The 15375-nt window shown below is 39.1% G+C and overlaps 1 protein-coding gene across 3 annotated transcripts in view; it reads left to right on the top strand.

Annotated features, from left to right (window-relative positions):
- LOC106946942 (calsyntenin-2-like) overlaps window positions 1-12977 on the top strand; it is a 132125-nt gene extending 119148 nt beyond the window's left edge. The window contains exons 6-10 of one of the 3 annotated variants that reach the window (XM_015031645.1): window positions 746-895; window positions 3369-3554; window positions 4174-4431; window positions 5060-5181; window positions 12768-12977. In XM_015031645.1, coding sequence (XP_014887131.1) covers window positions 746-895; window positions 3369-3554; window positions 4174-4431; window positions 5060-5181; window positions 12768-12821 — 770 coding nt within the window. In that variant the 3' untranslated portion in view covers window positions 12822-12977. Of the gene's footprint in view, window positions 1-745; window positions 896-3368; window positions 3555-4173; window positions 4432-5059; window positions 5182-7476; window positions 8129-10200; window positions 10391-12767 lie in introns of those variants that run through there. The other 2 variants (XM_015031644.1, XM_015031642.1) reach the window with 2 other exon arrangements.
- Window positions 12978-15375: the final 2398 nt, after the last annotated feature.

Below are 15375 nucleotides of genomic sequence, written 5' to 3'. Positions count from 1 at the left end.
AAATATTTTTTGCATCCTCTTACTACAACGCTGCACATTTAGTTTAGGATTTATCCAAAAAATTTGATTTCCCCTCAGCAATGTTTCCTGGGTTCCTGGAAAAGTTTCCTGCAGTGGAACCACACCTTTAGGCTCAAGCTGTTTTATTATTTAATAAGGTTACTTTTGCTGCCATTTCTTTGATTTAGAGAGTATAAAAGTGGAGGAAAAATAGGGCCAGAAAAATGTTTTAATCTCATATCTCTGTCACTATGTGATGATGTTGAATCTTAACTTTTCCACAAACGTGACTGAAAATGGGGGACGTTCACACAGAAAGAGAGAAAATCGGCAACATTTAAGCCTTGATAAGCCTCCTGTGTGGCTTTAAAAGATGAATTTCCACATAAACATGAATATGTAACAATAAAGATCTTATGTTTTGTTACATTGTTTTCTGAATTCAGTAACATTTGGCTGCACAAGTGACATCGGTCTAAAGTCATTTGTTGCTTTTATGCAGACTGAAAAAGACAATCTGTCCATCCTGCTTTATACAAAATTTTCACAGGGAGGTTGTTTATTTTTCAGTGCAATAGAAGTTCACTCAACTGAGGCATCAGGCTAAAAGTTATTTTCCTTTCAGTTCCACGGTTTGCTTTTGCCTCTTTTTCCTTTTTTTTATTTAACTCGGCATATAATTGCAGTTTCCTCAGCTGAGGAATAATCCCTTTTTCTTTCTCTTTGTTTTCATTTCCCCCCTTAGGTAACATCAGAAACACAGAGCGACTGAGTTATGAAAAGCAGCAGAGCTACAGGATTATGGTGTCTGCCTTTGACTGCGGTCAGAAGAAAGCAAAAGAGGATGTGGCGATTCACATTGAAGTCAAGCCTGTGTGCAAACCCGGATGGCAAGGTCAGAAACAACCACTGAATTGCACACATGATGTCTTGCCTTGAAATCCTCAACAGAAACTCACCGACTGGTGTTTATACATTGCTTTCAGGCACCTAAATGTAGCCGATGCATTCAAAGTTGAAGATTGCAATTCAGAGCAGTCTTTTGGGCAGACTCTGCTTTGTTCAGGAACTTCTCTCTCATTTTATACTGAATGTCTCTGAAGGAAATCAAAGGACCTGACACAAACCTCAGGAGGGAAAGCTGACCAGACTGGTCCTTTTTTCTTCTTCTTTAACATGCCAACGGCTTGGCATTCAGTTCAGCCCATCTCCCCTGCTGCTTCACCTGTCTGCTCTGACAGCAGCTCAGGAACCGGGCTCTCTGAGAGAGTGAGAGAGAGAGAAAGAGAGAGAGAGAGAGAGAGAGAGAGAGAGATGTTAAATGAACAGATTACAAGAGAAACAAAGTTCCAGTGATGGATCGAGCGTGACGGCTGTTTTCTTATAACCTTGATGAAAGAAAAACTAGTCTGGGTGGAGATATTTTACTTATTTTATCATCTTAGAAATTAATGTGCTACAAAGTTGTGACTTTGGTGCAGCTCAAAGTTAACAGCAATGTCAATAGTCACAACCTCATGTCGATTTTTAGTCAAGATTTATTGTATTTGTTCAAATTGTTGAAATCATTCAATGAAGCCATTAGCAGTATTGATTATATTTCAATTGTGTGAACAGTTTAAGGTGCTTACAACAAACAGCAAGGGAGACAAAAGAGAAATTAATCAGTTTGGTGTTTGCAATCAATGCAGAAAGAAAAGAACATCAGAAAAAAATTTCTCTAAAATTTCCATTTTTGTTGATCCAAGCAACACAACAAACTTTAATATTCAAAATGAATTGTAGAGTTTTCTACCATGCAGATGTTATTATTAAACTTTTGAACAATGCAACCTTGAAGTCGAGTTTAAACCAACATAAAGCACTACATAACTATATATGTAAATATAGAAGCAACATGGTTTCAGAACGTTTTAGTCAGGCCTTTGTAATCAGTTTTAGAAATTACTGCTCTCAGATGCTTTAAATCAAATTTGATTTATTTGACTTGAATTGGAGGAATTGTTCAATTTTGCAAAGTGGCTCAAGACACACTCTGTCAGACTTGCAGCTATAACTTCAGTATATTGACTCAGGTTCTGAATACACATTAATCGCACTTTGCTGATTGTGTCTTTGGAAAACAATTTCAAAGGTATTTTACTTCCACTACACAATTATACACCACTTTTTGTGGAAACACTGAAATTTATGATTGCATTTATAGCTCATGAATTGTTTTGAATAGGTGCTGTAACTCTTCCTCCTGCATAAAGAGGAAGCCAGCAGAGCAGCGCCTACTGTAATTCACGTTTTATTATGCTAAAAGCAGTCTAGACGGGTCTATCAACTGGCTCAAGCTCATAATTATGTTATACAAAATGAAACGCATCATTTTGTTAGGAAAAATCTTTAGTTTGCAGTTGTGGATGAAACAGATGTGACCAAATAGGAGTGCATACTCATGGGTATGCATAAATTAGTTTTAAGCACTGATCCTTTATAACATGCAGATTAACGTATCCTTTAAGAGAGACGGGTATAAAAACAAGATAGTCAGAAAGTAATGTCTATGGTCAAAAGTCAATCTAGTTTTACAGAAGAAGCGATGAAAGCAGCCGCACAAACCAAAGTCATTTCTTTCCAGGTTTTCTAAGATCTAAGAATATTTAACTCGAAACATCACCTAACACTTAAAATCCTTTCTTTATGCTAACATCCTTATAAAAGTTGCATCGTTTCTTCAAATTTTGTCTCATAAAAGTGGCCATAAAGCAAAACCATTAACCCATGCGAAGCATAATGCAAAACCATTAACCTCTACTAGCTTAAAACCATGAATAAAACATAAAGCAGCGATGCATTTAAAGCTTTACCCCCCCTCTGCAACCTATTTTCTCATGTGCAAAAGTCAGCAATGCTTCTGCAGCTGCAGTTTCGTGAAGTCTCCCTCACACTGACGTGAGATCCACGTCGTCTCTCGCCGCCGTTCTAATCACAATCTGTTTCTCTCGGTAATTTTCTCAGGAGACTTGATATCATTGACGATGTGACATGCACACAGCAACATCAGCATGTTGGGTCTCTTCCACTGGCCCCAATGGAGGCATTTTGGTACACACTGAATGAAAGCCTTAACAACTTGGTGATAAAAAAGCTGGCTGTCCAGCTGGCAGTAGAAAGCAAGCATTTTACAGCCCTTTTAGTTTCGCAATCTTATTAGCAGTTGAGTCATTTCATCATTCAATTTGAGCAAATAATAAATAAAAATCTTCCCCTGGAAATTCTTCAGATGGCAAGGAGGAACAGGCCGATCGTTTCTAAGGCTGAAGGCCGTGTGCATGAAACCAAATATGTACAAACTTTTCAAATCTCCGTCGTACTTTCAGGCTGGAACAAGCGAGTGGACTACGAGCCGGGGACCGGAAGCAAGCAGCTCTTTCCCAAGATGCACCTGGAGACATGCGGCGGCCCGCTGTCGGGTGTGAAGGCCATGGTGGAGCTGCAGACGAATCACATCGGAAAGGGCTGCGACCGGGAAACCTACTCTGAAAAGTCTCTGCAGAAACTTTGTGGTAAGGAAAAATACAAAGAACAGGGAAAAAAAGAGTAGACAGGATGGATTGTTATGCAGAAATAAGTGAGAATGTTCTAATTAAATAGAGGCGAGCTTTTTGATAGCCAAGAACTAAGACTGCATAAAATTTTAATTCAGATATAAAATTAACCTCCTGACATCTTAACCTTCTCAGTAGAGTAATAGACCAATTTCCATCATAGTACTTCTATCTTGCACATTATTTAAAGGAGCCTTTAAAAAAAAAAATTAAACTTCCCAAATTAATGTCAAACTTTCATTAAATGTGACATTTATTTGATCCATTTTTACCCAGGTACAAATACTTTTGTACTTTGCAAAAATATTTGTACCTCATGAACTTGTTCACATAACCAACATAAACTTCACTGTATCTTCTCTAAGTAGCAGATGGGGCTTTCTTTCTCTAAGGGATTCCAAAAATCTTGCTAATCTCCCAAAAAGACCTGCTTTATTTATTTACTTTTTTCCAATTTAGTCCTTAAAACAGATTCTCCCACCTGAGCAACAGACCTCTGCAGCTTCTACAGGGTCGCCGTGGCCCTTCCGAGCGCTTCTCTGATTAATAGTCAATGTTTTCTGACCGGCGCATCCAGGGGCAGCCTCAGGCAGCACCGACCTCCTTCCTGCCCCGAGCCCCGCCACAAACTGGACCGCGTCCCTCCTCACCGACAGCGGGCGTGAGAGCGACCTCATCTACAGGTTTGACGGGCGCCAGGCTGCAAATGTTCCGGACCACGTGGTGCCCCAGAACCTGACGGACCAGTTCACTGTAGCAACGTGGATGAAACACAGGCCGAGTCCGGGACTTAGAGCTGAGAAGGAAACCATACTGTGCAACTCTGACAAGACAGGTGGGGAAATCCTCTCGTGTTACGCTCAGATGTTGAAGCTTGATATGACATCATTATCTGCATATAGCTTTTCTTAAACTTAGGTCAGTTTTTTTTCCCCCCCTTAAGAGCTCAATGTTTCCCCTCTCTGTAATTAGGGGCATCAAAGTATAACATAATTAAAATACCTTATAAAACTATTGAATAATTAGGCTCTGAATGCATTCCACAAGCACAAGTCCTCTGCAACTTTTCTGCCTTCTTCATATCTGGATGCTACAGCTTAAAACACATAATTAAACATTTAGACAACACAGACCATCTGCATTTTCTAACAGATGGCTTATTTGCTTGAAAATGGGTGTTTTTGAACTTTAAAGCAAAGCTTGTTTTTTTTTTTTCACAAAAAGATTATATTTCTGACATATAAGAACAAGCATTGGCTAATCACTGGGGAGTTCTGAGAAATAAACCCCTCTTCTGAAAGCGTTTAATGATCTCTTAGGCAGGCTTCACTGTAAAGAAGTCGTCAAGTGAAAAAGAGTATTCATTTGGAGGACTTGTTTTCTTGAGGATTCAGAAAATGAGCATGCATTCCGTTTTACTTTGCACATAATGATTGTTTTCCCCGTGTGCTGTGTGTGTGCAGAGATGAACCGCCACCACTACTCTCTGTATGTTCACAACTGCCGCCTGGTGTTCCTGCTCAGGAGAGATTTCACGCAGATTGACACTTTCCGACCCGCTGAGTTCCACTGGAAGCTGGAGCAGGTGAGGAGGGTGTGTGTGTGTGTGTGTGTGTGTGTGTGTGTGTGTAGGCTTGTCTGCACCCCATCTGACTGCAGTCTCAAACCAAGGGTGATTCTCTTCAGCAAGTGAAGGGCTATCGCTATTTGTGTAGTGAAGGGAAACGCTTTCCCCTCTAATTACCAGAGGCCTTCCATCACTTTCTTCCTCTCCTGGCGGGAGATAAGAGAGCAGCAGACACCCCCACGTTACAAGTTAAAACACACACACACACATCAAGAGCGGAAAGTCTATTTAGCTCTGGTTAATGGCTCTCCCAGCAGCGGATCGCTGCTATCTTTCATTTACCTGGGACGTTTTTGAACCGCTGCGCAGTGGAGCTTTCGGTTTCCGTTCTTTAGAGCCCTTTTTAAGAGAAAGCACATTGCATCACATCATGTTGTCTCACCAGCTATGGAAGGTTACAAAGAAGCCATCAAATGTTGCACCGTGCCTCTCTTGCGTAAGAAAGGAGTTGCAGTGCAGGCAGTTTTCCTGGAGTTTTGTCCTCTGACTTGGCATCTGCTTTGGCTTCATTTCTTCACGCCGTTGCAGCGGACGGTGCGCCGTGGCAGAGCTGCCAACGTTAAAGATTTATTTGAACTTTCCAAGAAATTACTGAGCAGATAAATTCTCTACTGTTTACATTTAAATGAGTTGATAAAGTCTCCTGTATAGCAATTGCATACTCCTACTACTTGGTTTGCTTAAGTGTGATGGTTTGAATACTGTTAAAAACTTGATTTGTTTGGTTTCTCTCGGGATGCTTATTATGCACGTGTAGGAAAGATATTTTTTGCTTTTCTGTTTGCGTGATAAGGTTTTGCAAACCAGAGTTTCACCTTGGATTCTTGATTAGCAGCTATGTGTGCTCTTTGAACCTATTCAAATTTTGATGTGCTACAAAGCACAAACTTGTGTATATTTTATTAGGATTATATGTGATAGACCAAAATGCATAATGTGGAGTGAATGCAAAACGATCCATCATTTTCAAAGTTTGTCTTGCAGATAAAAATTTGAACAGTGTTTCATGGATTTGTAGCTGCAACGCATTTAGGGCATCTTACTTCCACTTTTGCACATCTGTTTTTTTGCCCTACAGTTTCTCTATGCACAATACCTCAAGGATAATCGGATCAGATGGAGATTTTTTTGTGTACAACAACTTTTGTATACAGAAAAACTACTGATTTGTGTCTGTAGGATCATCATCCTGCAGGGAGGTCAACATCCACCCCAGTGTCAATTTGTTTGCACCTGCTAACAGTTTTTTCTCCAGGGATATTTAGCTCCATATACATTTTCCTGTGCTTGCTGAAGAAGTGCCTTCCCACAGCAGGAGTGTTTCTTAGTGCTGCATGGTGAAACTGTCCTAGAACGTGTAATTTGTCCCAACGAGTTTCATTTCGGTCTCATCTGAGTGGCACACTTTCTCTAACATCTCTGCCGTGTCCCCCATGGAGCTCGTGACAATGTCTAAACTGGACACTTGTAGATTTTATTTCTTTTCTCACTCATTCATAAAGGTCAGATTTGTGGAGTTAATGATTCCACAAATCAATAACAACAGTCTCTCTCCTTCAGAGTTAATTGTCTGATTAACGCTCTTCTTACCTGTCTTATCGGCTTCGGTAGATGACATGTTTTGCGGTCGCGCAGTTCTCTATCCATTTATTTTTTTGTCTGATATAACAGTGCTCTGTGAAATGTGTAAAGCTTTCAACACTGTTATAAAACCAAACCCTGCTTTCAGCTTCTCTACAGTTTTACCTCTGAACTGTCTATTGGGATCCTTGTTTGCTTTTTATTCATTATGATTATGTAGCAAACCTAGATTTACATTTTTAATTTTACAATGTTTAACTCTATTTATAAGTTAGGTTACTTTTAAAGAGAGTTAATAGCATTGGATTTTGTTTAGAGTTTTCAGACTTGAGACAAATTTAGAAAATCTCTATTGAAGTACACCGAATATGTGGTTGCAATTTCACAAAACAAGAAAAGCATCAATGGGTGTTAATACCTTTACAAGTTAGTTTTAGTTTATTTTGGAATAAAAATTCATATTTCTCATGTGAAGTTAACCAGCAGAGTGTATATTCTCTGGACTGTCTGTCGCAGTGTTTGTTCGCTCTCACCAAGAAAGGTTTATTGCAGGTCACTGGTTCAGCAAAATGCCTTTTCCTCCTGTGTATCATTCAAACAGGCATTTGTTTGATCTAGGTCAAAGGTAGATTAAAAAGTGTTTTTCTCATTCTGCTGTTCTTTTCCCTGGAGCCTCTGGAGGTGAACGTGACAAAGAAATGCCATCCAAGCAGCAGAATGCAGCCTTCTGAGCAAACAACCTCCAGACTCCTCTCCTCTGTTATATTATTCTCTTGTCATTTGTTCTGTAAATGTTTTTTTTTTCTTTTTTGCTTTCTGTCATATTACTACTTTCACTTTTTACATTTCACACATCAAACACAAACGGCAAGAACCGCATAGGGTGTGTCTTCATTTGCTCATGTTCTAGCTGAATATTGCGTCGGATACGGAAACTTCATCCGGAGACGAGTTACTACGATCGAGAGCGCTGGTTGGTGCCTGAAATAGTTTAATCATAAACAGTTTTGATCTCCATTTTTATGGACTCAGACTTCCTTTTAATTTGCTTCTGTTCACCCTTTCGGAGTTTTAAAAGTCTACACCAGTTTTTGTCCAGAACATGAACATTTTCAAACAAAAGTGTGTCTTTTGGAAAGACCACCTCTGTATGAACTGTCAGATAAAAGGGGTTAGCCTGTGTTGTGTCAGCAGAAAGCTTCTCCACAAAGACAAAGTTCATTCCCGTTTGTTTAGTTGATCCCATTACCAATACAAGAGTTATTAACATAGTGACAAATATAAAATGTTATAACAGAAACCAGGTGACTCCATGTTGCTGTTCTATGAAAACCTGGCAAACAGAGGATGATCGACTGAAGGATGATTCGTCTCTTAGGTCAGATTTTTTAAACATAAATTTTAAATATTTTTTCCCTCCCGTTGATGGTTTTTTTATTAGACTTGACACTTTTCCCTCAGTTCTCCACCAAATCACTTTCCTCATTGTTTAGGCACAAACTATGCTGTTATTACATGGAAGTATGTTGTTTTTTTGGGGGGTTTTTTGGACTCGAAGATTAAAGAAAAAAAGTCTTGCTTGTTACTTTTGATATTATTTTACATGTTTTGAAACAAGCCGCTGTCAGTCGCTGACATAAAATGATCCAGCTTCTTTTTGTACTAATTAGCCCATTTCTGAGAGTCTCCAGTGGAAATAAGGCAGAGGAGCCATGCAACCTTTATATTTTCCAGCACAAATTTATTCACTGAAGATGCCATTCACACTTTTCTCTTTGCAGTGAGGGACGATTGTTTGCTCTACATGCCATTTCCGGAAAGCTTCACATCGTAGCTTCCTTCAAAATTGAGCCAAATGGTGCTGATTGGGTAAAATCAGATCCAGTTGCTTTAAACGCTTTGAGCGGGTTATTACAATTGGTGCAGAAAAAAAAAAAAAAAAAAAACAGCCAATCAGATTGAATCACTGACTTTACAGCAGTCTCTCCTCCTCAAAGACCTTTTTATCTCTGGTGAAAACCACTTCATTGGTCTACTTAAATGTCCTAAAATTTGTCTAATTATTTGTTGTTAATACATTTAAACACATGAAAAGGCCTGCGTTTTATTCTTCCTGATTTCCTCTGACGGTTGAGTAGAAATCCAGTGAATCAATCCTTTTTACCAACTCCCCACAGAGACATAGCTACTCGGCCCTTATTGCAGGGACATGTACTTGTACTGAGTACATAAAAGAATAATGAAGGCAAGCATTATATGTTGTGACTTACGTACTGAGCTCTAGCTGTACGTCTTTCTTTTTTTAGATGTTTTATTACATAATAATTCTGCGTCTGACTCACCAGTGATTTACCGCTGCTACTTATCATTATCCTTGAGTTTCTGAAATTCGAGGGGTGACCTATGAATTAGAGCTGCTGTATTTCTTTGTGTGGAATAATGAGGACAGGAGCAGTGGAGATTGTTGAATGAGGAGAGCGGTAAACAGGGGGAGAGTGGAGTGAGGGGTTTTATAGCTGCTGCACTTAGTAAGGACACTCAATGGCTTCCGTGGCAACTCCATTTAGCTCTATTGATTTTGCAATTCTCGTCCCGGGAGAGGTGGGGTAGAGCGGGATGAAAGGAGGCTGGCAAAGAGCGAGCGAGCGAGGGAGGGGAGGAAGAGAGAAGCTCCCATTTGCCACATCGATCCGCAGTCTGTAGGAATGTCACTCCTGACAGAAACCTTTACGCACGCGTCCGCAGGCTCCGACTTATTTGAATTTTAGCGTGGCTGAGCACACGCACAAAGATGATTCTTATCTTCCTCCCTGTTTTCTGTCTCCATAATGAACTGGAGGACGAATCGCAGCTGTTTGTACACAGAACCCACTTTCCCAGAGCCCAGAGAGTCGATCAGCCAAGTCCAGTTGCCCTGAGGATGTTTGCTCAATCAGAAAATCTTTTTCAAGTCGTGTTGAAAACATGGACTCAAGTCACACAGACGGTAGTTCAGAAAAGCTGAAATAAACTAGCATTTCTCATTTAAAAACACCTGCATGTATAAATATTTACGCCAAGAACAGAAGTAACATGTGACGGTAAACCCTTGAAGTGACGATACTGAGACAAAGTTCAGGATAATTAATTTCATTTCAGAAATAATTCAAGCCATTTGGCTGCACTGTTTCATTTGAGCAGGACAGTAAGGGAGGTAAATAAATGTAAAAGCAGTAATTTCATTAAAACACTGGGATTTTTATCCCAGTGAGGATATATTTTTTTTTTCTCTCAATGTTACCACAATAAAATATTTATTTTTGGGACTTTACCAGGAAGGCTAATAACTGTACAGGGTGGGGCCATAAGTTTCCATACACAGGAGAATGTAAAATGTATATTTCTTTTACATTTTAGATACCCAAGAAGATGCGTTTGACAAAAGAGCAAAGAACTGAAATTATGCTGATGGATGGATCGGGAAGCTGTCTCATGGTTGCACGAAACTTTAACAGGAAACATGGAACGAGCGTCTCACACACACGACACTGTGGCTAAACTTATTTGCAAGTTCCAGAAAACTGGAAATGTTGCAGATCAACCACAAAGTGGTCCAAGACATGCAGCGATTACACAGAGTCCCACAAAAATAAAAACAGTTATCCAGCATACAATGTTTACTTTTTCTATGTATGGAAACCTAACACCCACCCTGTAGTTTGTCGGAGTTTAGTCAGTTTTTTACCACCAGAGGCTATATATTTTTAGAAACAAATATGACTTCAGATTTGATCAGTATTCACAGACTGCCTGAAATAATAAAATGTTTGTGCTCATCAGAAACTCTGTAAAATCCCCTGCTATTAATCGTCTCTGTCTGTGGTTAGTGGCAGCACCACTGTGCGGGAGTCGACCAGCATCACATTTTCTGCTCGTCAGTAACGCATCTAGCTTTATCTGCCTTATCTGCTTGCTAACACCACGCTTGTGGTACTGTAGATTGTTCCCTGCTCCGTGTTGATTAGAAGCCCTCGCTTTGTTTCTCAGGAGATTAATTGGATGCTGCAGACAGTTGTGGCGCTGTGTGAGTGGAGAGATCCTCTCCCTGTTTGCAATAGATATCAGGACGTGTTGGGGTGTTTAGGCAAACAGTGATTTGCTTTTATCACCTTCAGCAAGAGACTAATAAATGCCTCTGATCAATTTAAAGATATTTTCTTTAATCAAGGATCAGGATGTTTAGGTTGTACTAAATGTTTTCAAAAGTTAAGCAAAAGCATTTAAATTAAGTATGTAATAGAGAAGCTGCTTCCTTTGTTTATCTAATTTGATATTTGCTGAGGGTTTTTGCAAGAACTGGGAAGTTTTTAATGAGTACATTTTCAGGTTAACCACCAATTGTATTTGGATAATAACAGAGACGTGTTGCATGATTGTAAGCAAAACTATAATTTAATCAAATCAAAGTACACTCGTGTGCTAGACTGGCCTAGATGAAGTCTAGACTTAAATACGATTGAGAACTTGAACATTGATATTCACACATTCCTTATTGAATTGTCCTGAGCTTGAACGGTTTTGCAAAGCTGAACAGTACAGTGTTGGATTCTGGGCTTGTTAGAGGTTTCCTGTCAATTCCACTGAACAGTTTTTTTGTTTTTTTTTTCTTTTTGCAAATGGTAATCAGAGAGGCACAGTGACAGAAAAACAGAAGAAAGAGAACGTGGAGTGAGAACTCGGGGAAGGACTGCTGTATTTATCCCCAGTAAGAGACTACAGCCTGTGGTCATGGCAAAATAAGACGTTTAATTGGGTCCAAATTAGCTTCCGGTCAACATGACATCCTGTCCGTCTCTCACAGCTTTCACAGTTAGTGTATTTGTGATATTAATGGTGTTTCAACACTGATGCTAAGGCTAAAGCCGTAGCATCAGTCACAACTTTATGGAGGAATGTGTTATTATCACCATCACTTTGAAGCACCGTAGTGATGGTTACCACTGCCTGTTTCAAATGCTGGCAAAAAAAAAAAAACTATGTAAATTTGAAATGAGGAATTTTCTGTTTCCTTCAAATCTTATTTTACTCTATTTAACCAGGAAAGTCCCACTGAGATTAAAAAACCTCTTTTTCAAGGGAGTTCAGCATTTTAATTAGTAGTTATATAATTAAAATGCAATACAAATAGTTATTCAAAACAATAACTATTTAAAGACTTCATCTCTAGAGCTATTAGTCTTAAAAGTGCTCAGTTCATTTCCAGACTTTTTGGAACATGTTTCATGTAAATGGAGCTGAATAAACAACAGCCCTTTTCCCAGTTCTGTGCAGGGAAATGAGATGGAGAGCAAAACGAAACAAAAAATAAAATAAAATCATTGTTTCAAATCAAAACTATGTCCTTTGGTAAATACTGGGGCCTTTACCTCAGTGCACATAAACTTCAGACCTTATCTGATAAAACTGTGAATCTCCCAAAGTCCTAACCAGTTATAATACCCATTTTAATCCCCAAAATGGAAAAAAAAAAAAAGCTGAGGTGTGACATCACAACCCCATTCCCTTCATAAATGCTTTTAACACATTTCTGGCTTTAATTTGTAAATAATGTTTAAAGAAAAAAAACACATATAATTTTCTTTCCATTTCACTATTAAGAATCCAATAGTATTAACACAAAAACAATAAGATTTACATTTGTAAGTTTAATCAGAAAAATTGAAACATTAATGGTGTATGAATACTCTTTGAAAGGCATCATATTTTCACTTGTCTGTGGCAGCACAGCGTCAAAATGGATTTTAATTTACATTTCATTGGTTTTTTGTTTGTTTTTTTTGTATGATTTGTCGTCACTATTTTCCAGATGCATTTAGATACTCAGCAGGAGTCTGTCTGCCTTCGGTTCCTATTATCCTTCAAAATGTAAATAACTTTCCTCTGTGTGTGTGTGTGTGTGTGTGTGTGTGTGTGTGTGTGTTCAGACCCGAGGGCGACGGATAGCGGCAGTGTTCGTGTGTCAGAGTGGAGGCACTTAAACTCATTGTGTGATTACCGTACATGCTGGGTGTGCCTCTCCAGCCTGTCGTCAACATACTAATGCACTGACAGCGTGCGCCATCCATCCATTTACTGTTTCCTTCAAATCCATCAGCCTCGTTTCAGCAGGAGACGTAAACGCTTTTCATGCTGGTTGGAGAAAGGAACTTTAATAATGTGCAAATGCTCCTTTGTCGTTTCACTCTCTGGGACTGAAACGTTGACAAAGGGCAAAAGCAGAAGGTTTAACAAGATTGTAAAACAAAAGAGGATTTCTAGACATTACAAAAAAAAAACATATTTATTGTGGGATGTTCAGCTTTGCTTTTTGACATAAATCGCATTTTAGAAAATGTAAATGTTAAAATGTGAATTATTTGATCATGAGATTAGCAAAACAAGTTATGAAGTAAATGCACACAATTCAGTTTGCAAAATACAATTCAAATGATTCAAATAAAATTGTAAAAGTGTATTTTATGTATGACGAGGTATTTTTTTTCACTATGGCAATCAAATTGCCTCCCGAATAAAATGCCGTTTCAGCACAAGAGAGGATCGGTGTGGATAGGGGTGAACAATGTGAAGAGGGAAAGAGACGATTAAAAGAGAAAGATGAGATAAGAGGAAATTAGGCAGGGGGCGATGATGTGAAGGTGGGGATAACAGAGGAAGGGGAAAAATTAGGAAATTAGATGTGACAGTAGGGCTTGGACTAGGACAGATGAGAAGAAGACGAGCAGACACTGAAGGCAAAGATATTCATTCTCTAAAATAATCTATCTTAAGCTAAATTGGGAAAAATAGCAATCATAAAATGACATCAGTAAAACAATATTGACAGCTAACAGAACTAAATGACGCCGTCGTAGCGATAATGGGGAGTAGTCCAACTGAAGAGTATTGTAACTAAAATCTAGGTCAAGTAACATTTTCTCAACCTTTAATCCAAAACAAAAAAAGGAGGAAAAAGAAGCAACAGAACCAGGAATCTACCTGATATTCTCATCATTCTCCTTGTGCAGTTTCTACATCAAACACGAGAAAACAATGTTTCCGAATCAAAGGAAAACTATTTGAGTATGCAGCACGCATGTTTCAGGGCGTTCTTCGTGACCCTCGCCATCAGTGATGTGCAAGATCCAACTGCAAAACAACCATCTGAAGCTGGATTCGATCAAATGCATGAAATTTTGCCATTTATTTCACAGCCACAAAGGTTCTAGTTTTTGTTTATTTGTAATGAATGAATGAGTCACCTGTCCCAGGTTGTACCCATCTTCTTCTCCATCAACCGCTTGAGTTATGAACCAATGGGGTGGATGGAGCTGCCTAATTTTACTGAAACACTTTGGCTCGTTCCCTAATTGTTTTAACATCACATTGTGTTTTCCATCAACCTGCTGCCAGGCCTTTAAATCTGCTGTTTCGTCTCACATCCTTTATTCCCACCTACTGCACAGTTGCTCCGACTAGCAGCTGTTTGCAATGAACAAATCAAACAGGAACAATTCAGATAAATCAACAAACATGCCGTTTCTCCAATTAAAACACAAACTGCTATTTTTTTGGTGCTCTTTTTTTGCTGTACATACTTTATTCTTCCTCCTCCGGACTAGAAAGCCGCCAGTTTTTTAGTCATCTGCTCCGCAGAGCAGAATTCCCAAACCTCTTTGGCTCATTAATGAAGCTGTGAGCAATTTGGAGCTGACTTTGCTTGTACTTTTGGACCTGCACTGGTCTACACCTCAGAGAGTTCAGGCATGGAGCCAACTCTTTCAGTGGATCTCATGATGTTGATTGAGGGATTTGGCCACCTGTCTCATCAGGACCGGCTGACTTGTCAGATTTCAGTATAAAAAATAAATAAAAAATCTTTGCTTCGTGCACGTCCATACCTTTGTCCATTTTTGAGTGAAGTTTTTACTGAGTTACTAAGTTTTGCTTGGATTTGCTCAGCATGACTCAGTTTGATTTTGTAGTGACCTAAAGTAAGAAACCATCCNCCATGATCACCATCATCATCACCATCATCACCATCATCATCATCACCATCATCATCATCACCATCATCATCACCATCATCATCATCACCATCATCACCATCATCATCATCACCATCATCATCACCATCATCACCATCATCATCACCATCATCATCATCATCACCATTATCACCATCACCATCATCATCATCACCTTCACCATCATCACCATTATCACCATCACCATCATCATCATCACCATCATCATCATCACCATTATCACCATTATCACCATCACCATCATCACCATCACCATCATCATCACCATAATCACCATCATCATCACCATCATCATCATCATCACCATTATCACCATCACCATCATTATCATCATCACCATTATCACCATCATCACCATCACCATCACCACCATCATCATCATCATCACCATTATCACCATCACCATCATCATCATCATCACCATTATCACCATCATCATCACCATTATCATCACCATTATCACCATCATCACCATCACCATTATCGCCATCATCACCATTATCACCAT

Source organism: Poecilia latipinna, unplaced genomic scaffold (genome assembly GCF_001443285.1).
Source record: "Poecilia latipinna isolate Pla-1442-1.1 unplaced genomic scaffold, P_latipinna-1.0 Scaffold214, whole genome shotgun sequence".
In the NCBI taxonomy this organism is placed as follows: Eukaryota; Metazoa; Chordata; class Actinopteri; order Cyprinodontiformes; family Poeciliidae; genus Poecilia; species Poecilia latipinna.
This window is presented reverse-complemented; position numbering and strand designations above follow the sequence as displayed.